General features: G+C 56.7%; 10 protein-coding genes across 10 annotated transcripts; 4 read left to right on the plus strand and 6 right to left on the minus strand.

Moving 5' to 3' along the window:
* Nucleotides 1-1,662: 1,662 nt before the first annotated feature.
* Nucleotides 1,663-1,968, plus strand: ACA1_322330 (uncharacterized protein; the record flags this gene model as incomplete). The annotated part of the gene is made up of 2 exons (XM_004355018.1): nucleotides 1,663-1,765; nucleotides 1,829-1,968. 2 exons carry the CDS (start codon nucleotides 1,663-1,665, stop codon nucleotides 1,966-1,968), a joined length of 243 nt encoding a protein of 80 aa, XP_004355070.1.
* A 1,171-nt stretch (nucleotides 1,969-3,139) lies between these two features.
* On the plus strand, nucleotides 3,140-3,874 carry ACA1_322340 (autophagy protein, putative; the record flags this gene model as incomplete). The annotated part of the gene is made up of 2 exons (XM_004355019.1): nucleotides 3,140-3,349; nucleotides 3,371-3,874. The coding sequence occupies 2 exons, from the start codon at nucleotides 3,140-3,142 to the stop codon at nucleotides 3,872-3,874; spliced, it is 714 nt and encodes a 237-aa protein (XP_004355071.1).
* Nucleotides 3,875-5,557: 1,683 nt separating this feature from the next.
* ACA1_322350 (uncharacterized protein) lies at nucleotides 5,558-6,136 on the minus strand (the record flags this gene model as incomplete). Its single annotated transcript, XM_004355020.1, has 2 exons — nucleotides 5,558-5,833; nucleotides 5,993-6,136. 2 exons carry the CDS (start codon nucleotides 6,134-6,136, stop codon nucleotides 5,558-5,560), a joined length of 420 nt encoding a protein of 139 aa, XP_004355072.1.
* An 80-nt stretch (nucleotides 6,137-6,216) lies between these two features.
* On the minus strand, nucleotides 6,217-6,597 carry ACA1_322360 (uncharacterized protein; the record flags this gene model as incomplete). Its single annotated transcript, XM_004355021.1, has 2 exons — nucleotides 6,217-6,387; nucleotides 6,445-6,597. 2 exons carry the CDS (start codon nucleotides 6,595-6,597, stop codon nucleotides 6,217-6,219), a joined length of 324 nt encoding a protein of 107 aa, XP_004355073.1.
* Nucleotides 6,598-7,498: 901 nt separating this feature from the next.
* ACA1_322370 (cathepsin L 2 precursor, putative) lies at nucleotides 7,499-8,553 on the plus strand (the record flags this gene model as incomplete). Its single annotated transcript, XM_004355022.1, has 2 exons — nucleotides 7,499-7,910; nucleotides 7,970-8,553. The coding sequence occupies 2 exons, from the start codon at nucleotides 7,499-7,501 to the stop codon at nucleotides 8,551-8,553; spliced, it is 996 nt and encodes a 331-aa protein (XP_004355074.1).
* Nucleotides 8,554-9,282: 729 nt separating this feature from the next.
* ACA1_322380 (uncharacterized protein) lies at nucleotides 9,283-10,977 on the minus strand (the record flags this gene model as incomplete). Its single annotated transcript, XM_004355023.1, has 4 exons — nucleotides 9,283-9,387; nucleotides 9,464-9,580; nucleotides 9,661-10,539; nucleotides 10,618-10,977. 4 exons carry the CDS (start codon nucleotides 10,975-10,977, stop codon nucleotides 9,283-9,285), a joined length of 1,461 nt encoding a protein of 486 aa, XP_004355075.1.
* Nucleotides 10,978-11,786: 809 nt separating this feature from the next.
* On the plus strand, nucleotides 11,787-17,343 carry ACA1_322390 (DIL domain containing protein; the record flags this gene model as incomplete). Its single annotated transcript, XM_004355024.1, has 18 exons — nucleotides 11,787-11,960; nucleotides 12,126-12,266; nucleotides 12,423-12,493; nucleotides 12,595-12,685; nucleotides 12,778-12,830; nucleotides 12,941-13,049; nucleotides 13,180-13,831; nucleotides 13,944-14,131; nucleotides 14,235-14,526; nucleotides 14,654-14,745; nucleotides 14,914-15,025; nucleotides 15,126-15,268; nucleotides 15,389-15,442; nucleotides 15,565-15,989; nucleotides 16,084-16,368; nucleotides 16,439-16,585; nucleotides 16,683-16,742; nucleotides 16,830-17,343. 18 exons carry the CDS (start codon nucleotides 11,787-11,789, stop codon nucleotides 17,341-17,343), a joined length of 3,603 nt encoding a protein of 1,200 aa, XP_004355076.1.
* ACA1_322400 (zinc finger, C3HC4 type (RING finger) domain containing protein) lies at nucleotides 17,292-18,981 on the minus strand (the record flags this gene model as incomplete). The annotated part of the gene is made up of 7 exons (XM_004355025.1): nucleotides 17,292-17,300; nucleotides 17,566-17,744; nucleotides 17,853-18,136; nucleotides 18,230-18,290; nucleotides 18,444-18,616; nucleotides 18,839-18,908; nucleotides 18,963-18,981. The coding sequence occupies 7 exons, from the start codon at nucleotides 18,979-18,981 to the stop codon at nucleotides 17,292-17,294; spliced, it is 795 nt and encodes a 264-aa protein (XP_004355077.1).
* A 193-nt stretch (nucleotides 18,982-19,174) lies between these two features.
* ACA1_322410 (K+ channel tetramerization subfamily protein) lies at nucleotides 19,175-20,743 on the minus strand (the record flags this gene model as incomplete). Its single annotated transcript, XM_004355026.1, has 8 exons — nucleotides 19,175-19,275; nucleotides 19,434-19,478; nucleotides 19,626-19,720; nucleotides 19,836-19,994; nucleotides 20,151-20,275; nucleotides 20,359-20,421; nucleotides 20,533-20,596; nucleotides 20,688-20,743. 8 exons carry the CDS (start codon nucleotides 20,741-20,743, stop codon nucleotides 19,175-19,177), a joined length of 708 nt encoding a protein of 235 aa, XP_004355078.1.
* Nucleotides 20,744-20,990: 247 nt separating this feature from the next.
* Nucleotides 20,991-22,833, minus strand: ACA1_322420 (uncharacterized protein; the record flags this gene model as incomplete). Its single annotated transcript, XM_004355027.1, has 9 exons — nucleotides 20,991-21,338; nucleotides 21,437-21,564; nucleotides 21,678-21,789; nucleotides 21,963-22,051; nucleotides 22,146-22,203; nucleotides 22,275-22,361; nucleotides 22,434-22,577; nucleotides 22,660-22,700; nucleotides 22,800-22,833. The coding sequence occupies 9 exons, from the start codon at nucleotides 22,831-22,833 to the stop codon at nucleotides 20,991-20,993; spliced, it is 1,041 nt and encodes a 346-aa protein (XP_004355079.1).
* Between the last annotated feature and the right edge of the window lie 223 nt (nucleotides 22,834-23,056).

The raw sequence follows: 23,056 nt of genomic DNA on the forward strand, positions 1-23,056 counted from the left end.
GCAGAGCAGGGGCTCTGCCACATACCCCCCAACTAAGATAGAATGGTTGGAGTTCTGCCTCCCAGCCCATGGCTGTCAAGGTAGTCTTGGACAAGTCAATTGGCTTGAACATTGTCAGCATTTACCCACAAGTCATCATGTGTGGTGGAGCCAACCCATTGCACCTTGTACTTGTGACCTGTCTTCTGGTCATGATGGTCAACAATAGCTTTGACTTTGTATTCCTCCTCTTTTGCTTCAGGAGAGGGTGGCACTGAGGATCAACGTTGGGAGTATTGTATCAATGTGCAATAAACAACACCCCCAGGCATGACCCATTTGGTTGATCCTGGTGGCATCTATGGCAATATCCCAACAATGGAGCAAATGGTGCAACGTGTTGGTGTTTCTGCTGGACTACCTGATCAACATAAGGTTGGTGTTGAAGGAATGGTATGTGATGCTGTGTGACTATGGGTACCACATGCGCTGCTGCACACACTAATGTGAACTCATGCACACCTACACATCACACATGCTCTTGCAGCCCACCATGGATCTCATGCACTGGTCAGAAAGTGGGCTGCAGTTGGCATCCAGCGCAATCTACACAATCATGCACAGTGGCAGGCTGGAGATGCTCAAGGTGTTCATGTACACCCATGATGAGCACATGCAGAAGTGAGTGAAGTGACAGATCAAGCCCAAGCATTATGTGCTGGCCACTCAGGCATGAGTGGGACCTTGGGCCATTCAAGATCACCACAATGTTGATCCACAGCCATTGCATGTTCAACCTGCTGTTTCGACATGATGCATCACCACTGCACCATCAGCAGTCATGTACTTGGTGCAAACCACCACATGCTTGGCCAGTTCTGGGTTGCCACTTTCAATGGCCTTGAGTGCAATGGAGTAGCAATCCTACACTTCCCTGTTGCATGCCTTGAAGAATTCCAAGTTGCCTCATCCACAGAATATGGCGTGTGGGACTTGGTGAGACATTTTGTCAACAACAACCTGGATGTCATCCAGCACAGTTATCAGGACATGATCGCCAGACAATGGGTCTTCAGCAGCCAATGCATCATGACTGCCTCACTCAAACAGGAACTCATTGGCAGTGACAATGTGGAGATCATGGACTGGTTGTGTTCACAATTCAGACACCATGACTGAGAGGACTAAGGTGCTGGATTGCTAATCCAGTGGGGTTTCCCTATGCAGGTTTGAATCCTGCTGGGGTTGTTGGGTGGCTTGAGGGAGAAGGTTGGGTTTGATTCCCAAGTGAGTTCCTCACAGCAATAGCCAGTTACCCCCTGCCTCATAGCATAGTCTGGTGTAATGCACCCTTGAGCCACCTTTTTATTGGCTTTGTGCCAAAGAAGCAGTTGTGGTGCATGCACTTTGAGTGATCCAGGGCCATGCTGTCCATTGTGAGAGGGAGACATGAGCACCAGTTCAACTTTTTCCCAACCTGCAGTCATCCCTTGTCCACATCATATCTGACATGGATAAGCACCCACAGGCACATATGGCAGGTTTGGAGTGTGTAGTGGTTGTTCCTGATGCAGCTCCAACACACATAGCCCTCACACACTTGGCATCCATGATTGCTTCACACTGCCTGGCATTGGAGGTGGTGAATATGTCATTGATTGCAATGCCAGAATCTACTGGATGATGGCCAAGCATCTGAGCACTGGACAACCCATCACCTTTGTGCTGGAGAATCTGCTCCTTCTCTTCAATGCGCTCACCAACGTGTCAATCATCAATGGCGATGGTGACACAGGCATTGTGTGACATGTGGGCATTGACATGCAACCCAGTCTGCTGTTCCCCACAGAGATGGATGTCTACAGGATGTGCATTGGTGATGCACCTGAGAGGATTGTGGTCACCCATGTCACATTTCATCAGTGCACTGTGTGCCCCTACCTGGATCTGGTGGAGTTGTTGGTGATGCAGGCTGCTGAAGTGCTCTGACTAGTCATGCCTGATGAGGGTGCTGACGAACTGAATGTGCCATCTGACAAGGGCGATGGGCTGCCATACTGTGTGAACTAACTGTGTGATCTGTTGCCGTTTTTTGACACGACCACTGGGCACCATTACCTCGCCTACACCATTGGTGGTGAGCAGGGCATTGTGTTGGCATGCATTGTTGATTGAAATCAAACTGCATTTTTGGATTCAACTATGCGCCTTGTTGCACACCTGGCGCATGTAATCCATGAACACGTTGAGCACACAGATCCTTACATTGCAATCCCATCTCCCTTCGCCGCCAACTGCCTTGCACACGCGATCATTGATCTCCAGGTAGAGCTTCCATGCGCACACTGGATGTTCAATAACACGCTCAATGAGGTCGACCTTGGAATCTGCAATAAACAGTTCGTTGATTCTCTGCATGTGCCTGCAGGGCACGTGAAAGCGTCTCATGTTGGGCCTGAGTTCTTTCTGTGGCTTGAGGTGGATCTCATCACTGTAGTCATTGAATTGCATGATTGGGGTGCGCAATCTGGGCTCCACAACGATGCTGATCAAATCACGCTCAAGCCAGCTTATATTGACCCAGCGCGGCATTGGCACCTGGAAACGCAGCGCCACTGTGTAGAGATTGGGTAGCGCTTGCATGATATCCTACTGTTTTCCAGAGCATTGGACGTGTCAATCTTCTGCGTGCGCTCGTTGAAATGGCAGGTGTAGATGTCAGCGACGATCGCTCGCACGGCCCATGGCTCAAGATCATCAACCTTCACGTGTCCGTAGGAAAGGCCGGCACTGCGGCCGCCATCATGGCCAGGTTCATGTTGATCGCCTGGCCGCCGGCCATCAAAAGCTGGGCATTGAGGTGGCGATCCGCACCCAGCATCCTTCGGAAGAGTTGTCCGTGGTCCATGGTCGACCGCGTTCCAGATCTCGATGCCATCCGACGTGCCGATCGCGAATATGTCCCTGGTGCCATTGAATGCGATGCTGTTGTCCATTGTGGGAAAAGTGGCAAGTGTTTAAAACGATCCGGCCTCTTATTTGCTCTCTTTCGACCGGACCCAAGGCGACGGTGCGCTACCGTCGTGCCGTGCCCGGTGGCGTCCATCTCGCGCCTGCCCTGGGCGCACCAATTATCGTGCGCACCAACGATAGGCGCCGGATGCTGATCCTGGACGATTTCCAGGGCTCGTGTCTCGCGGAGATGATCTTCAGATCCGACATCCTGACTATCGCGTGCACGCGCGAGTGGATCGCCGTGGTGCTCGTGGACGAGGTCTACCTCTACGATTTCAATGTCCTCGCGACGCCACTGTATCGGGCGCTCACGTTTCACAATCCGACCGGTGCGATCGCCATCAACACCGACAGGGTGCTCGCGTGTCCCGGCTAGATCATGGGCCACGTGCACGTCCGAGCGGGAGGCGGCGAGACCTCGTGGCGAGCCCACGACGAACCCATCGCCCGCATCGCCCTCGGCCACGTCGGGTTTTTCCTCCTTGCAACGGTGTCGGCACGCGGCACGATCCTGCGATTGTGGACCACCGATGGCTATCGGATCGCCGAGTTCGACTGCGGATCGCCCACCTACCTGACGATCTCGCCCGATTGTGAGTGGGTGCGTGCCACGTACGAGCACGGCGATGTGCACGTCTTTCGTGTGTCGGACGGCACGACCGAGGGAGCTACCAGCTTTGCCACCGCCCACGATCTCACGTCGGCCCGTTGTACGTTCGGCCCTGATCGCACCGACACCGTCATCGCAATCCTCCCCGCAAGTCACGAACGCGTTTTGCTTCGTTTCGACGAGCTCTTTGGCGGCGAGTGCCTCATGGAATCACGTCAGCCCCTCGAACCCGATCGTGCCATGCGCCCGGCACTGACCAACTTGCCCTAAAAGGCTTCTATTGTTGTTTTTTTTCAAGTCCAAGTTTTGGTAGATGTCGGGTTGTTCCTCCATGTTGGCTTGGTGGAAATAGACGTCATACTGGCCCGGCAGCTGATCGTACGCCACCGCTGCGGGCGTGCCGCGGGTGCGCGCCCACACATTGTAGGCCTGCCGCACCTGCGTGGCAGCCACCTCGGGATCCATCTTGCCCCACCCACAACACATCGCCGTACTCACAACGTGGTGGATGATGGGTGTCGCGGCGTTGATCTTGTCAACCAAGCGGTGCACAAAGGAAGTGGGCAGGTGGAGAGGCTCGCTGTCGTTCACAAGTCTAGAACGTAAAAACGTTCGTAGACGCAAACGATTTCCGTGGTGTGTGTGGAGCCACTCCTTACGCGGTCTGCGCCATGCCGTAAGTCTTCATGGCAGGATCGGCGGCCTTCCACGTGATGGCTGTGCCCTCGTTGGTCACGTCAAAGGTGTAGGAGCCTGACAGGGGACCTCGGCGTTATCGACTGCCAGCGCCTTGATGGCTTTTTCCGGCATGAGGCCAAGAACGACGGTCCCGCCGTTGTAAATGGCGCAGAGGACCTTGAGTCCTGCTCGAGAGGGCGCTTCTCGCATTCATCCGCCCACACTGGCAAGGAATCCTTCTTCTCCTCTTGCTTCGGCGCAGCGGCCTCAAGTCGTCCAACCTGCTTGTCGACGATTGCCTCGCGGTCAAGGTGGCTGATTTCGGGTTCGCACGCAGCAAGCAGGACAATGACACGCTCACCAACTGCGGCACGCCGGCATGGAGCGCGCCCGAGGTGCTCCAAGGTCAGCAATACGACGTCAAGGCCGACGTCTACTCGTTCGGCATCATCCTGTGGGAGCTCCTCACGCGCAAGCGTCCCTACGCCGACGAAAACTTCATGCGCGTCATCACCGCCGTCATTGACGGCAAGCGCCCGCCCATCCTGTCCGATTGCCCCGACGACCTGCGCAGACTCATCGGAGCGGTGCTGGCACGCCAGGTTCGAACGTGACCGTGGTGTCGACAGGAAAAATTGGCGGGATTATCCCGTAGGGAGAACACTTCTGTTCTGTTTAATCTTTATTTATTATTTCTTTCAAGTCCGTTACAACGGAACCAGGAAAAGAAATAAAAGAGATTAAACACAATCCCCGTATTCATCCTTTTTTCTCCACATCGTAGTATTGCTAGCCGTGAGGGTGGTGAGGGTGGGTGGTAACAGAAGTGTTCTCCCTACAGGATAATCCCACTTACCAGGGGTAACGTAGATTACCCCCTAGCAGGAGAACACTTCTGTTCTGTTACTCCTGAGGTGCTTCATTGTCATCACTGGAGTCCTGGCCAGTGTTGAAAAGGAGGTCAGTGTAGGAGCATGGGACCTGGTGCACCACATAGTGCAACCAGAAGGTCTCAGTGCTGCGCCATCCTCCTAGGCAGAAGATCATGTCAGGTTCAACACCAGTGTGCAGGCCAGCCATGACACCCAACTTTCAGAATGTCTTGGCCATGAAGATGTTGGGATCCAGGCCTGCCATGGAAGCTGTCTTCTTCAGCAGGCGTGTGCTCTTGTGTGGGGTGAGGGCTTCAACTGGGTGTGAGAGGGTGAAGATGAGTGGGCAGTTCCTGTGTCTGCAGCATAGTGAAGTTGTGTGCCATCTCCACTCTTCAAATGTTCACACTGGGCAGCAGAGGTCATTGCTGCTCTGGTGGAGGGTGACTGTCTTACTGTCACCATTGTTGTTCTTGTGGCCAATGATTTGTATCTTGAGGAATTTCAACCTGTTGATGGTCTTGATGTTCATGTCCTTGAGGCCAGGTAGCGCTGTGGAGGCTACATGCAGTGTGCCTAGGATGCAGAGCATGGTCAGCAGCTTGGAGTGGAGCTGCTGGAGTGAGAGGTGGTCGCCCCACTTGAGGAACAGGTCATGGAGTGCCCTGACATCAAAGACCTGGCCATTTTCAATTGGTTGAGTGGTGCATGCATGCATGATTGTGCAATGCAGGTGTGCAAGTAGAGGGTCTCTGGTGGGGGATGAGCCTGTCAGTTTGTAGAGTGTGGCAATGGCCACCAACATCAAGGCGAGGGTGGTGCCTGGTTGTTGGCCCACCCTAGTGGCACTCTTGAAGAAGCTTGCAATCACGCCCACTGCCTCCAATTCAGCCAGTGGGAAGTTGTGTCCATGCTTCCAGCAGTAATCATGGAAGTGGCATATGTAGCCCACATACCTCTTCCACATGGAGGTTGTGAGCATGTTGTTGATCATGGCTACTGCTGCTGGTGACCAGCTGGTGGTGTGGTTAAGCCACAGATCCAATAGGCCACCCAGTGCCATCAATGGTTGTGTAGTGGCTCTGGTGTCCTGTGCTTGCTGAGGAACATCTCCTCCAATGCATGCAGTGGGATCAGTGTGTTGATCATGAGGTCCTTGAGGTCCTGGTGCCAGAGGCACCCACTCCACATTGGGGTGATGATGGTGGCGGTGGCGCCCTGTGCTTGAACTAGCTGGAGCACTCAAGGGATGAGGGTGATTGGCAGGGCCACCCAACTGTTCTCCTGCACCCAGTCCTGCATGAGGCAGTTGGTGGTGGCGCTCCCCAGTTTGAAGAAGTGGGAGTGGTAGTGTGGGAGCTGGGTGTTGTGGCCAGTGGCCATCTGGTCAATGGTGTGGGGACCCCACTTCTCATCAATGGCCAGGAACATAGAGCAGTTCATCTTCCACTCATGGTGTGGGTGGAGACAACTGAGCCAGTCAGCATTCTCATTCTCCTTGCCAGGGAGATGGATCACAGCAAGTTGGAGGTTGTTGTCATGGCATACCACAACAATTTTCCACATGACAAGGTTGGCCCTCTGGCACCACCCGCCCATGTTGTTGATGTGGGCACACCGTCTTTGTTAAAGCCACTGTCATCACTCTTGGGGAAGCTGCATGGGGCTCCCAGCTTGATCCTGGAACAGGATTGCTCAACATTGTTGAAGTTGTCTTTGACATTGTCATTCCTTGGGTTGAGTTGACTCATGAGGGTGGCATTGAACTGAGTTGCTTGACAAGGGGGAGTGTTGGGGTTGTCATTGTTGACCTCCTCCTCTTCTTCCTTGCCTTCTTCCTCTGTATGGAGTAGGTAGGTGAGTCCCACTCCCCTGCAAGATGGGTTCAGTTGCTCTTGGCCCAGTTCAGGGGCCATGCATGAAAGCATTGTTGTCAGGTTGCATAGGAGGGTGAGCATCTCATCCCCTCCCAAGGCTGACACCTGGGTTTGATCCAGGCTGTTCATTGATGAAGTGGTACAGCTAGTCTGCATGATACATGAGCAACATGGAGAAAAAAGGATGAATACGGGGATTGTGTTTAATCTCTTTTATTTCTTTTCCTGGTTCCGTTGTAACGGACTTGAAAGAAATAATAAATAAAGATTAAACAGAACAGAAGGTGTTCTCCCACTAGGGGGTAATCTACGTTACCCCTGGTAAGCGCCAATTTTGTCCGTCGTCTCCTGCATCGCGAGGGAAACTTTGAGCCTCGAGTGCCACAGTATCAATTAGCCCATTGGTTGTCCAAATCAGCAAAAGCAAAAAAATTGAAAACTCCTTTCTGTTGTTCTGTGTTGTCGTGATGCTGCACCCCACCACCGCTCTCCTTCTTGCCCTCTCCGTGGCCGTCTTCCTCGTCGCCTCAGCCGCTGCAGACAAAGATGACGACCATGAGCCTATCCGGCGCAAGTTCCTCGACTGGATGACGACCCACAACAAGTCCTACGTCAACCCAGAGTTGGCCCACCGGTGGAACGTGTGGCGCGAGAACTACCGCTTCATCGAGGAGCACAACCGCCAGAACCGCACCTACAGCCTGGGCATGAATCAGTTTGGCGACCTCACCTTCGACGACTACAAGGCGCTCTACACCGTCACGATGCCGCCGTTCAACGCTTCCAACTACGACGTCCACAATGCCACCTCCTCCGGCCTCGCCCGTCGGAACGTCGACTGGAGGAACCAGAACTGTGTACAGAGAGTCAAGAACCAGGGTAAGCTCCCCAAAGAAAGCCCAATTTTTTCGCTGCCAACCTTACATGTGCATTTCCAGGTTCGTGCGAGTCGAATTATGCGTTCGCCGCCATCGGCGCCCTTGAAACTGCCTACTGTCTCAAGCACGATGGTTATCTCGCCGACATGTCCGAGCAGCATCTTGTTGACTGTGGCGGCCGGGGCTGCAGCGGCGGTTGGATGCATGACATGTTCGCCTACCTCCAACGAAGTGGGGGCACTACGTTCCAGAGCGAGTATCCCTACACGGGGAGAGTCGGTACCTGTCAGGCTCAGAGCAAAAGGAAGGTTGCGCAGGTTGAGTCGCACAAGATGATACGGCGAGGTGACGAGAATGATCTCATGCAGGCGCTCTCCACGGTCGGGACCATCGCCATCGCCTACAACGCTGGGACCCAAGCGCACGCCTACTACCGAAGCGGAGTTCTAGACGTCCCCGGCTGCGGAAATACTCCCACCCACGCCGTGCTGCTCGTCGGCTACGGTAACGAGGGTGGCAAGGACTACTGGCTCCTCAAGAACTCGTGGGGCACAAGTTGGGGCGAAGCTGGCTACTTCAAGTTGGTACGCGGCAAAAACATGTGTGGCATCGCCGATTGGGCCTCCTATCCCGTCGTCGTTTAAGGGACGCTCGCCTGTTATTGTTGTTGGGAAAACACTCTGTGTACAATCCCTTTTTGCCACCGACACTAGCACCTCGAATGCGCTGCACGTAGTCACGAATGGTGGGTGGCTTTTTCTAGCGGTAGTAAGTCGACAGAATAAATCACGGCGTAACGTGGGACTGGATCCAACCCCACCACCTCCTCCGACCAGCCTATGGGAGGTGGATGCTCGGCGAGGCAAGACTTCACTGACGACGACAACCTGAGTGAGGGCGAACTCCTCGACAAGCTCCGTACTATCATCTCTAGCGAAGGTACTCCGCCGCCGCGTCGCTCTTCGGCGTGGTGAGTCGTGGCAGGCCAGTGAAGTGACAAATGGTTCCCCTTGTGGGCCAAAATCAAAGGGTCTGGCCCAGCAGACGTCGTTCCACTGGCCGAGGCGAACCTGGCTCGCGATCTGGTCATCCAAAGCCTCGCCCCAGTGTGGACCGACCGGCCCCGCATTGACGAGGTGGCGCAGAGCTTGCTCAACGTCGCTGATCAAGTCTCAGCGGTGGCGTAACATTACGTCGTTACACCGGCGTAGTTTCCCCACACCTCTTGTCGCGCAGAAGAAATAAGCGCGGGTAGTTTTTGTACCCGTTCGTGGTAGCCGTGCGAACGTTCTAGAGTTGAGGTTGGGTGATGATACAGAGGTCTGATGGTGGTGGGCGCGCGCATGAGGTGTGACGGATGGGCCGAGGCCTATCTAGCCCAGATCCTTTTCCACCTCGCCGTTGGGTCGGATCAACACTTTGGGCGCCGTCACCCAGATCGGACCCAGCAGGCCCGCACTGTAGTCCGTCGCCTGAGCCTGCGCACACGGAGATCGTGAACAACAGAGAAAGGAAGAGAAGAGAGATGCCAGAAGAGAAGAGAACGAAACGAACCGCAGCGTCGAATTGTTGGAGAAATCGGTCCAGGCCGGCGTGGAACTGTCGCGCCTGCGCCCGGTTGGAGGCCGAGAAGTATACATTGAAGTGGTAGAAGCCCGAGTCCTCGTCCATCTGCCGCCCACACCAAGAAAAACGTTCAATGGGTGTACTCACCACCACCACCCACCACCCACCGCAGAGCCGCGCGGTACCTGGTCGATGAGGCTCGCCTCCTTGGCGTATCCGTCCCATCGCGCCTCCTCGGCTTGATGGTACTCGCCGTAGGCTTCCTCCTGCCTGTCGGCCACCGACTGGCGCCGGCGCGCGGGCACCCCGGCGTCGACGCTCCGCCGCACGGTGTCCTTTGACACACGCTGGCCTTCGCCGCCGAGCTCCGTGACCGTCGGAGTCGCGCCGAGGCTGCTCCGGGCCTTGCCGCCGCTTTTCTTGCGCTCGTCGCGGGCCTTGTCCATCTCCTCTTTGCTCCACGGGGTGAAGTGCATGCGCAGCGACTTGGTCCGCGCCACCCGCTTGCCGCTCGAGGCCGACTTGTTGTCGACGCCGAGGCCGAGCCCGTCTTCCCTCTGGCCCGCCGACTTCTCTCCCATGGCTGCTGCGATGACGACGTCCTGCTCCTCGGCCCGCTCCTCGCGTGAGCTCTCCCTTCCCTTCTTGCGCGTGAACGTGAGAAAGTGGTGTCGTCGCGATGAAGATGAAGAAGAAGATGAAGATGATGAAGATGACGATGATGATGATGGTGACGATGACGTCGGCGGAGAGGAGGAGGAAATCGTGGGTGGTGAAGAAGACAGGCCGCGCGGGGAGACGGTGGCGAGAAAGCCGAGGCGGGGCGACAGCGAGCGCGGTGAGGAGGAGCGCGGCGAGGAGGTGTCGTCGCCGCTGGAGCCCGACGAGGTCGAGGTGCGGTGCCGGCCGCTCCCCTCGGTCGTGGCCAGGCTCTCGGCGTCGGCCAGCTCCTTCAGGGCCTGGATGATGTCCGCGCCCTTGACCGACGCCGGCAGCACGAAGCTGCGCGACCGCCGGTACGTCGGCGCTGTCGGCGTGTCCGGCGTGTCTGCCACCTTCTTCGTCTGTCGCCACCATCCGTCGTTCAGCACACACGCACCACCGCACACGCACCACCGCACACGCACACACGCGACACGTACAAGTTCTATGCGCATCGGCGAGGCTGTGGTGCTGCGGCTGCGGCGCGTAGGAGGAGCTCCGTCGTCCGCCTCGCCTTCCTCGGCCGACGACGGCGTGTGGCTGGCCGTGACGGCGGGCGTGGAGAGCGCGTCGCCGTTGGCCGCCATCACGATGCGCTCGCTGCCAAGCGCGATGCTCGGGTTGCGCTTGCGTCGCGTGGGCTGCACGCCGCTCGAGCTCCTCCGCGCTAGTAGCGACGGCGACGACGCCCCCTTCTCCTGTTGCTGCTGCTGATCGTCACTACTTGCAGCAGCCCGAGTCGATGTTGGTGTACGTGAACGACTCTCGGCCTCGCGCCGCCTTTGCAGGAGCGCCTCCATCTCTCGATCGATTTGTTGGAGCTCCTTCTCTACGTCATCTTCAACGTCATCGTTATCATTATCCACATTTCTCTCTACAACGATTTGCGGTGGCGTTATACTGCTTCCTCTCGAGAGATGGCCGCCCATCTCGCATTGCCATCGAAGCAGGAGCTTCTCCATTTCCTTCTCCATTCCATTTAATTGGGCCTCGAGCTCTTTCACCCTCTTCTTGCCCTTCCCTGGATTCGTTTCATTGATGAATCGCACGCCGCTCCCCGCCGAGCCGTGCGCGCCCTCCTCCATTATCGTACAGCCTGTGCACAGCCCCGCTCGCCTGGCGATCCGATCGAACTGGGCGCGAACGCAAGTGCTGGGTGTCCTATTAATTATTTTCATTTCATTAATACCGGTATTACAAATTAATGGCAATACAATTATTTAAACTATTCACGCTCTCATTCACCGCATTCTTCACAAACATAACTTTCCGGCCAGGAATGCCGGGTTGCTCGGGCTACGGCGTTTTTGGCACAGAAGTCGAAATACAATATATATATATATTATTTTGTTATTGTTTTCCCATTCCTGACTTCTGTTCCGCACTCCTGCGCATCAGCAACAGAACGAGAATCAGCAAAGGGGTCACCCTCGCGCTGTCTACTTCACTGGCCCTCATCACTCCCACAGCCTGGCTCTCTCGTTTCCGGTTCGCATTCGCGGTCCACACGCAGCCAACCACCGACTTCGTGCGTGTCGTTCCGTGGCGAGCGATTATAGTCCATTTTAATTATTATTATTCATTTTAATCATCCTTCAAGAGGGAGACGATGAAGAGGTCGTCGAAAACGAAGGAGAAGATCGGCAAGGCCGACAAGAAGGCCAAGCGTAACGTGAAGATCAAATTCACACTTCAGCTCAAATCGCTGCTCAATCTCTCCCCCGCACTCAACGACTCGGATGTCAGCGTTGCCTGGAAGCGAGGCTCCAAGAAGACCAACAAGGTGCACCCCTCCTCCCTTCCTCATTCCCAGCCTTTCTCATTCTCGACATTCCATCATCTCGAGTAGCACACTTTTTCCCCCTCTTCTTCTCGAGCCGCTACACGCCAAGCTACTTGTTTCTGCTGGGCTGGGCCTCATCTGGTGGGTGTGGATGATGCCATGTAGGGTGAGTCGGAAGGAGCACGAGTGAAGCACGGCGCCGCGGAGTGGAAGAAGCCGCAAGCGGTCAGCATCGACGCCACACTGATCCAGTACCCCACGCTGCACAAGTTCCAGCAGAAGACGATCGAGTTCACGCTCAAGCAGGTGCACAATCCCCAGATCTCGCTTCCACACGCATCACCGCCCACCCACCCACACACGCACGCACGCACACACGCCCACCCGCACACGCACGCACACGCACACGGCGCAGGCGGGAGGACTGATGTCAGACCCATTCTTCTTCTTCTTTGTTGACAGTCGACGGACAAGAAGAAGGCGAACGCTGTGACCACCTTCGAAGTCGATCTGGCCCAGTATGCCACGGACAAGTACCGTACTCCTCGCACCATTGCTTTAGCGGTGTAGGCCTACTCTCGTGTGCAGTTGCAACTGACGCCCGAGCGTCGACACACACACACCACACACACAGGACGGACGAGTTGGTCACGTTCCCCATCGTGGCATCCAAGGTCAAGTCCAAGTCGTCTGGTCCTCTCCCGCCCATCAGCCCAACAATCACAGTACGGCGCTTCAGCCTCACGCGTGTATGTGCGTGGGTGGTGGACGTGCACTGACGAGCTCGTGTCCCCTCTTATATATTTCTATACATTAGTTCAATATCAAGGCCGAGTGGCTGAAGATAGGCAACAAGAAGATTGTCAGCCGGTGCGTTGGCCCAGTTGATATTGCAATTCGCTCGTGCAACATTTTTTTTTAACGCTGTTCCTCCAATCATGTGCGCTTCGTGTCGTCGTCTCTTCACACCATGATCACAGGAGCAAGCGCGGCGATGACGACGACTACGACCTGCAGACCGATGCGGATGACGACGACCAGAGCGAGACCGACATCGACGATTCGGATATGGAGTCCGACTCAGACATGGTACGACACACACACACACACACACACACCATGCAGCAATGCGTGACATGTATCACATCAACAATATTTAATCCTTCTATATCACTATGATCAATCGCCAACACTGATAGTGTTTCCTTTTCCTATGTAGGACGACAGCGACGGCGATGACAAGTCGAAAGGCGGCGGCGGCATGGACGGCCTCTCGTACTCGCTCGACTACCCGGTGGCCGCGCCCAGCGCGATCCCCCTCGCCGGCAGCGGCGGCAGCGGGCTAGGCATCAGCATGCAGAACGGGCTCAACAAGGAGATCGAGAAGGAGCTCAAGCAGCTGCAGAAGGAGGTGCGGGACCTCAAGAAGGAGATGGCCGAGCGCGACCAGGCCATGGTCGAGCTGATCGAGCTCCGCGCCCGACTCGATACATCTACGGCGGCGGGCGACAAGAAAAAGAACTCGGGCGGCGGCGGCGGCTCGGTTCGCGGGTGGAAGGAGATCAAGAAGGAGATGACCGACCTCAAGCGGTGGATCGAGAAGAAGGACGACGAGGCCGCCAGCCTGCGCAAGGAGCTCGAGAAAGGCGGCGGCGGTAAGGGGAAGAAGGGCAGCGCCAAGGGCGACAAGGAGAACGGCGACGGCAGCGGTGGCGGCGGCGGGGCCGACGAGCTGGAGGAGACCAAGAAGCGGCTCAAGGAGCGCGAGGAGGAGCTCAAGCGGGTGATGAAGCAGGCCGAGCAACAGGAGGAGGAGCTCGAGAAGATGCAGCAGATCGTCGACACCGTCACTCGATCCGGTGACAAGTCCGGTACGGGACTCGCAATTTGGTTGCGTGGTTGCGCAGTTGCTCAAGTGTGTGTGTCGTGTGTGTCGTGTCGTGTGTCGTGCGCCGTGTCGTGTGTGCTCTCCCGCCCATGTAGGCACGATCAAGCTCACGAGCGCGCAGCTGAAGACGATGAGCGGCGAGCTGAAGGTGAAGAAGGAGCTCGAGCTCGAGCGGGAGAAGGCCAAGCAGAAGGAGAAGGAATTAGATTCCTCCGTCCGCATGCTCAAGACCAAGGAGGACGAGGTCAAGAAGCTCACCAAACACAACGAACAACAGGAAAAGGTAACACTATTAATTTCTATTTTTTCTTTACAATTATCTTATATATATTTCTATATTTGCTGCCAATTAATTCATTTACTAATTAAATTAATGTGCTTTACAGAAAATCAAAAAGCTCCAGGAGGAGCTGGAGCAGTTGAAGCAGGAGGCGGGCGGCCACAAGAAGGTGGCCGACGGGTCCGACGGCACGTCCGGCGTGGGCAGCCCGGGCGGCGGCCTGCTGGGCCGACGCAAGAAGTCCAACGAGGACTTGCCGCCACTCTACGGCGAGGGCAGCGACTCGGGCACCTGGAAGGTGGGCGGAGGTGGAGGCGTCATCAGCACCATCCGACGCAAGGCCCTCTCGCCCCGTCAGGCCTTCCGCAGCAACGGCGACGCCGAAACCGACGACGACGGTACCGGTGTGTGTCGTGTGTCGTGTGTCGTGTGTCGTGTGTCGTGTGTCGTGTGTCGTGTGTCGTGTGTCGTGTGTCGTGTGTCGTGTGGCGTGTGGCGTGTGTTCTCAACGAGGGAGGGGTGCAGATGTGAGCGATAGGAGTGAGGGCGGCAGCGAGAAGTCGAAGAAGAAGAAAAAGAAGAAGGACAAGGGCAAGGAAAAGGAGCCGATCAGCGACGTGACCGCGCGCCCGCCCGGCTCCCCCGACTCAGCCGAACTCAGACAGCAGATCGAGGTCTTTGCCCCCCCCCTCCATCTCGGCCTCGTTCAATTTCTCTCCTTTTCTTTTTCTTCATTCTTTTCTTTTGGCTCGGCGCTCACACCGCGTACACCGCGTACACCGCAGGAAAACGAGATTCTGGAGAAGTGTATCTATTGTGCGGACCCGACCAAGTTCTTCACCTACGAGGTGTCGCTTCCTATGGCCTCGAGCATGGACCTCAATCTCTCCGGCCCTGGTACCGCCGCAGGCTCCTCGCTCTTCGCTACGCACGACACGCACGACACTCACAAAACACGACACGACACGACGCACACGACACACAGCAGCAGCAGCAGCGCAAGTCACGATGCAGGCCGGCATTCCCGTAGCGGCGAAGGACCTGTTCATGTTCCTGCGCGAAACGGAGGCCCTCATGGCCCACGCCCTCAACCAGCCGCTCCTCCAGCGCATCATCAACGCCCTTTTCATCGCCGTCGAGGTACTTTTCCACCCTACATTCCATCACATTCCATCGCCGCATTCTATCGCTGCATTCCACGACTGAACCGACCGCCGCCCGCCCATTCGTTTGCCCCACCATCACCAGAGGAGCAGCCAGAACGCCAGCATGCAGTGCTATTGGATGGCCTTCTGCCTCTCCCTCATCAATCAGGTATGCCGCGTCGTGTCGTTGGTCGTGTCGTGTCGTGTCATTGTGCGTGTGCGTGTCGTGCGTGTGCGTGTCGTGCGTGTGTCGTGCTGACGGACTGTGGTGGTGATTGGGGGGGAGGTCAGATCGGGTCGGACAAGCAGATCACGCTGCAGCCGGGCCTGGACGTGAAGCTGCTGAGCAAGCTGAAGAACTACGAGAAGAAGGGCATCCTGTTCGAGGTCAACTCGGCCAAGCCGCCCAAGCGGCCCGAGGACGTGCTCACCTACTTCGTGCGCCAGATGAACGTCGTCGCCCTCCGCGCCTTCCTCAACCTCCACCTCCAGCTCCGGGTGCAGATCGTGCCCATCCTGCTCCCCTCGATCCTGGGCCAGCACAACGTGCTCAAGGCCCACTTTGCCGCCAACGTCGACATGTCGTCGCCGGCCCTCCTGGCCGTCAAGTTCACGCCCAAGGACATCACCCGCCTCCTCTCCAGTTACATGGACGACTTTGCCCGCAACTACATCTTCCCCAGCGTCATGAAGCAATTCCTCCTCTCCATCTACAGGTACCACCTGTCGTGTGCGTGTGTGCGGTCGTGCGTGTGCGTGTGCGGTTGAGTGCATGCGGCTGAGTGCGTGCGGTGATTGGGTGAGTAACAGGTCGATCAACGTGGCGATCTTTAACGCGATCATGTCACGCAAGGAGCTGTGCACGGCGTCGAACGGGTACCAGATCCGGTTCGGCCTGGCGCAGCTGACGGCGTGGCCGTTCGAGATCACCCCGACGGCCGCCTCGTCGGCCGCCGGCGTGACCCCGCCGCCGCAGTCGCCCCGCGACGGCAGCGGATCGGCACAGCAGGGCCACGTCCACGCGCCCGGGTCGCCCCGCACGCCGCTTCCCGTGTCGGCCATCTACTTTGATGTCATCGACGCCGGCCCCATTGTGTACGTGCGACATGCATAACACGACACAACGACGCACGACACACGCTCACATATCTTATTTTTGTTAAAGGCAAGAGCTGGAGCCCACGCTGGAGGCTGCGGGCGTGCTGGTGCTGGACAAGACGCAGCTCAACTCGGACGACGGCCTGCGCCACGCGGCGCCCTTCCTCCACCCGGTCCACCTCAACCACCTCCTCCTCTCCTTCACCCCCGACGAGTACCCCCACCCCAAACGTTTCCATTCTGTTTCGTTTTCGTTTGAGTTTCGTTTCGTTTGGTTTGGTTTCTGACTTGTGTCCCGCGCGCCAATTAAGGCTGTCACCCAATCCGGTGCCGGACAAGCCCAAGAAGCTGCTCTCCATGATCATCTCTCGGTGCGTAGGTGTTGCAGGCGATGAATGGTTGGTCAGTGCCGCAGTTAAGACTGACGAATGGCGCGGCGGTCGTTTGCTCGCTCGCAGGGAAACGAATCTGCCGCCGCTGCAGCTGCCCGACATCCCGCCGGTCCGGTTCCCGTCGCCGTTCGACGGGGACGGCAGCCGGGCGCCTGCCAGGCCCGGGGTGCCGCCCCTCCCCAGCGGTCCATCTGTCCTGGCCAGCCGCGGTTCGCAAGTGAGCAAGGGCGGCGGCAACAGCAGCGGAAGCGACGGCCGAGGCGACTACGACAGCGACGCTACGAAGCCACAGCAGCCGCCCCCGCCGCAGCGATGGCAGCCCGCCACGTCGCGCGGAGGCGGTGGACGAGAACCGCAGCTCGAGGAGGAGGACGAACTGTACCATGGGAACGGCTACGGCAGCAGCAGCAGCAACAACAACAACTACGACGATGATGAGGATGACGATGACGACTACAACCACCGAGCGGCGGCTGCGAAGAAGAAGCGGGGCACGACCAAGGCGGGAGGAGGCTACGGCGGCGGCGGCTACAACCCCTACAGCGATGACGACGACGATTCACGCGGCGGACTCATGTAGTTTGTAAAACACAACACACCAACACGACACGACACACGACATGCGCACACACGCACGCGTGCGACAGGAACGGTGTATGTTAAATTCGCGAAGGCTGGGGCGGGCTGTACATGTAGCTACATCGCTTGGCAGCGAGGCAGAAGAGGAAAACGAATGATAGGAGCAGAAGAAGACGAAGAAGAAGAAAAAGAACGAGTTCTAAACGGGTCACGCGATGAAGACCCGTTCGACTTGTCGGATGGCGGCCCGGCAGATGGGACAGTGGGACGAGCTGGACTTGGTGGTGAGGGCCGTCGCGCACTCCATGCAGCACGCGATGTGGCGGCACGGGAAGAACAGCGCGTCCTTCGCGCCCTCATAGCACACGCAGCACAGCTTGCCGCTCTCGTCGCCCAACGACACTGTCACATCGCACACGCACCACCGCACACGACACGACACGCACACGAAAATGAGAGAGTCGTCGATCACGACAACGATCACGATGGCGGCTACGACGTGGAGTGTACCGTCATCGGATTCGGTGCTCGGCGGGAGAGACGAGGAGGTGGAACGCCGACGCCGGGCGGCGGTGGTAGGGCTGTCGAGGGCGCCGTGTTCGGCGGGGAACCAGCCGAAGACGGCCGAGGTGACGCCCAGGGCGGGGTCGCGCACCTTGATGCCCCACCACCACTCCTTGTCCCGGGCCACCACCACCACCTGGTCGCCCGCCTTGAGCTCCAGCTCGCGGTGCTTTCGCTGCGATGGCGGTCGGTGCTCCTTCACTATCGTACACGGCTCGCCCTTGCCCATCCTGACGCGCAACACGACCGTGTGTGTTGTGTGTGTGTGTGTGTGAGGCTCATGACACACGCACAACCGCACGCATGGCACACGTGTGGCGTACAGGGTGTTGAGAAAATCCACGCTTTCCTCTTTGGTGTGGAAGGCGATGCCTAACCGTACACCTGCGCGCGCACCCAAACACGGCGTTAGCCAATTCACTCCACTCAGCGCACACGCACGACCACGCACACGCACACGCACACGCACACGCACACGCACACGCACACGCACACGCACGGCACATGACACGAGTGGTGGGCGAGCGAGAGGCGCACCGGTGGTGCTGGTGAGAGCGAAATATCGAGAGCTGTCTGAGGCGCGTGTGACGTTGCCGGGCGGCACGGCCCACAACACGCGCAGGGTCTCCCGCTCGCACACCTCCAGGCACTGTCGGTCGTCGGCCCATCGCAGCCGCGCTCGCGTCGCCAGCGAACCCCACGAGCCGGCACTATCGATCGAAAGCCAGCGAAGCGAACAAAGATGGAAGAGTGTTATTAGTATTATTCAGCAAATAAATAGACAAATAAATAATGAAATAATCATACAAGTAGAAGAAGATGGATCCTCAATCTTCAGCCTCTACACGAAGAATTCGTGTATTGCTGCTGGCCATAAAGGGTTGAAGGGAAAGATGGAAGGAATGTGTGGGTGGAGGGGGCAAAGGGCGTACGCGGGGGTGGAAGGAATGCCATCTTGCACCCAAATCTTGAGTACGGTTGTGGGGCTGGCGCCAGGTGAACCTGCCCTTACGGTGCCCCCGGGACTAGCCGAACGAAACGTGGTCGTTGTCGAACCAGAACGCGCCCTGTCCATCCCTCTTCGCAATCCTGAACCGGGCGCCCTTTTCTTTTATTTTTGAATTACAAATTGAATTTAAATTGTTTTTTCTTGGCCGAAATTTCGGACAACATGAACCAAGTTGTAGGCGTCGTGCTCGTCTTCTTGTTCATCTTCCTCATTGTTTTATCTTCTCTCTCTGTTTCTCTACATCGGACGCCATCGCCATTCATGGTTTGGTGGTGTCGGCCTCAGCGTGAACGCCCGGCATGGCGTCCGTCACCTCCTTGCCCTCCTTGAAGTACTTGTTGTCCTCATCCCACACGCCACCTGCGCGTAGCCAGAGAGCAAGACATGAAATTTTTTATATTATATTAGTAATATATATTAGATATTAGATATATTAGAAACAAATACATAAAAAGGCTTATATGAACACAGTTGACTACGCGGCCAAGTGTAGTGTGACAGAGAAGCAAGAGACGTACGTTTGTGGAGCATCTTGACAAGCGTATCGACCTGGAAGAACTTGGCTGATGCGTCGAAGATGAAGAAGAAGAAGAAGAAGAGAAGAGAGAAGCCGGTGGTGAATGTGGTAAACATTATCAATACAAATACAATATAAATACATAATAATACGAATAATAAGAATAAAAGAATCAAGGCGTCGGTGAGGGTACCTTCTTCGAGGATGCCCTTGAGGTCGATCCCCGCGTCGGCGAACAGGTTGCCGTACCGCAGGAAGTTGAGCACCGGCTTGAAGTAGTGCGGGTCCCTGATGACGACGATGCCGATGAAGAAGAAGTGTTGAAGAAGGTGAAGAAGAAGAAGACACGTGAGTCTCACGTGCGAGTGGTGAGAGTGGTGGGAGAGGGGAGGGGGTGAGTCACCGATCGAGGTTGACGGTGATGAGGCCGTCCTTCTTTTCGACCTTCCACGAGAGGGACTTGAGCGTGAGGATGTTCTTCTGCTTCTCCATCTCCGCCCTCTCCACCTGATGATCGATTAGGCGCAGCGTCTTCCTCTCTTTGCCATTCTTGAGCTTCGTTCTGCATCATCATCATCGTGTGCGGTGGTGCGTGTGCGGTGGTGTGTGTGCGGTGGTGTGTGTGCGGTGGTGTGTGTGCGTGTGCGTGTGCGTGTGCGGTCAACGTGGTAAGAAGAAAGTAGAGGAAGGCAGAGTGGTGGAGCAATGGAGTGGTCACCGTGTGAAGATGAAGGTGGAGGTGATGCCGGGCTTGCCCTTCATGGCCTTGAGCACGTCCTCCTTGGCCGGGTTCTTCTCGCCCAGGATGTCGTAAAACAGCGACGACGAATCGGCCAGCAGCGTCTACTCCCAAAACCCCCCAACAAGATGAGAGAGCAGTGTAGAAGAAGAAGAAGGAGGAGAAGTAGAACGAAATGGAGACGAACCTTCTTGGTTGTCTTGAAGAGAGCACCACCAATGTTGAGTGTCACCCAATCCGTTTGCAGCACCTGCACACCAAACGCGATAGTAATAATAAATAAATAATAACAATAATAATCTTTGCCGCGATTACGTGAATAAATTAATAAAATAAAATAACTGAATATAAGGGGGCGGACCTGGCGGCTCTTGGCCCAGTTGGCATAGAATTGGCCGCCCTTCAGAGCCACATCTATGGTCTTGCTGTGGCCCAAATGGAGCAAAATCGATTTCAAATCAAATCAAATCAGTGAGAAAAGGTGAGAATTCCGGATTGTGGGGAGTGTGTGTGTACATGGCAACCGGGAAGGCGACGGCAGCCTTCCACAAGAGGGGAAGGAACCACGGCATGGGGCAGCACTCCAACAACGTCGCGTGCAGGCACGACCAAAAAACTCAAATACGTCTGCGCACCGGTGCCCACAGCACAAAACAATAAAACAAAAAGAAACCCCTTCGGCCAACTTCCCAGAACTGCCGCCGTCGAAGCCCACAGCCGAACAACAACAACAGTAGAGGCAGTTCGGGCTTCCGCTTCTTCAAGAGCGCACACTTCTGTGGTTGCACAATAACTGAGCAATAAACATCATCATCATCATCATGATGACGACGTAAGCTCGCCTGCAGTGGGTTCGAGAGCTGGCTGTGCTGCCTCTGGCTCCGGCTCCGGCTCTGGCTCGGCGCCGGGCGTGGCCTCTGCCCCAGCTGCGGGTTCCGAGGGGGCGCTGCTCGTACTGGCCGCGGCCACGGCCGCGCTCGTCCCGTCCTTGTCACCGATGGCGCCCCCCTCCTCCTCCTCTTTCTTGTCCTCCTCCCGGTGGTGGTCGCGGCCTTGCTGGCTTTGTTCGGTCTCGTCGCCTTCCGACTGCTGCGCGTGTCGCCGCTCGCCTTCTTCTTCGTGTTCGCCGTCGGCCGTGTGCGCGTGCAGCGGCGCTTGTGATCGATCCTGGTCCCGTGCGCGCGCCAAGCAAACGTAAGCATACCAAGCATCGAAGAACGAAGAAGAACGAAGAAGGCAACGTGTGGGGAGGGGGGGAGGCGTACGACAATGAAGGATCGGATGGGCGACAGTTGGTAGCTCTGGGGCAGCTGGCCGCAGACCTCCTCGGCCATGGCGATGACCTGGTTGAGCAGCTGCTTCGTCGTGTTGATCTGCAGCCGTATCTTCTCCACTGCCAAGCGCGCCCACACCACCATCACCACCGTCAGCCGGCCGGCCAAGCACGCGCGGAGGAATTCCAGAAATGGCGTGATTAAAAATGCCCAGGCCAAAGCTGGAACGCACCATCTCGGAACGCCATTTCGAACTGTCGCACGTCGCCGAGGTGCCTCTGCAACGTGCGGCTGGCCTCCAGGGACTGTCCCTCCTTGGCCCGCATGCGCGTGCACAGGACCGTCTGGACACACGATACGCACACGGGTGCGACGATACACACACACACACACACACACGGGTGCGACGATACCACACGCACACACACACGCACGCACGCACACACGCACGCACGCAGGGGGTGAGTGAATTCACTGGCGTAGGAGGAGCGCATGGGTTGATGGTGGGCGACGGTACCTGCTGTTGGGAGACCACCGTGGAGATCTTGCGGCAGAAGCTCTGGTACTCGCCGCACAGCTTGAGCAGCGCCTGCGGGTTCATCTCGGCTGCCCATATGGAAGCCCCCCACGCCACGTGGTTGGTTGGTTGGTTGTTAGGATTTGCATGCGAAGTGCGGTGTGAGTGTGGTGGGTAGCGTACGCTGGGGTTTTGTGTTGGTGGTGAACATCCAGCCGGACTGCTTCAACAGCGGCTCGAACTGTCGTGGCGAGTGACCATGAGATGCGTGCATGCGTGCGTGCGTGCGTGCGTGCGTGCGGTGAGTTGTACCGTAGCTATTCGGTCGAGGGCCTGGAGCTCGGGCTCGACGTTGGATCGTGGCCCCGAGTTGACCTCCACCACCGTGATGATGTCCTCCTGCCACGAACAAATATATAAATATAAATATCAATATAAATAATAATAATAGTAAGAATGTAAATCGCGTACCGCATTTTGTGCTCGAATGTCTTTCACTTGCGAGTTCTTGCTGCGATCGACCGAGTAGCTCGTGTAAGGGACGTCGCCTGTGCCCTTGCCAACCGCGTTGCTTGGTCCCTTTGGCTGTCCTCCCCCTTTGCTGGGATCGTTTCCCTAATCCCCCCCCCCCAAATGTAAATACATTTACTCCTTCGCTATTGAGGGCAAAGCTGCACATCGTGAGAGTCAGTCGCACCATGTTGCCAGTCTCTTCTGTTGTTGGTGTCTCTTGGTGAGCTGCAAAAAAATAAATGAATGAATGAAGCTAAAAAAAGAGTTGCCTTTATTTATTTATTTATTTCTGTCAAAGAATGCCGATCAGCCGCGCGCACCCACTCCCCTTGCGCCTCTCTCCCGGGCTGTCGATCATATTGAGAGGGGGGGGGCTACTGTCACTAGTGGCCGCCGCCCTGGCACCCGCCGAGCGAGAAGGACTGGCACTGGCCGGGCACGCACGAGCCGGCCTTGCACACCTTCTTCCTCCTCACGCAGCAGTCCACGTCCTTCTTATCGCAGCGGCACGGGCCGCCGCCGCCGCCGCCGCCGCCGCCAGAGGTGTGCTGCTGGAAGTCGGGGGGACAGACCTCGCGGGT

This window comes from Acanthamoeba castellanii (assembly GCF_000313135.1).
Source record: "Acanthamoeba castellanii str. Neff unplaced genomic scaffold scf7180000084463, whole genome shotgun sequence".
In the NCBI taxonomy this organism is placed as follows: domain Eukaryota; phylum Discosea; order Longamoebia; family Acanthamoebidae; genus Acanthamoeba; species Acanthamoeba castellanii.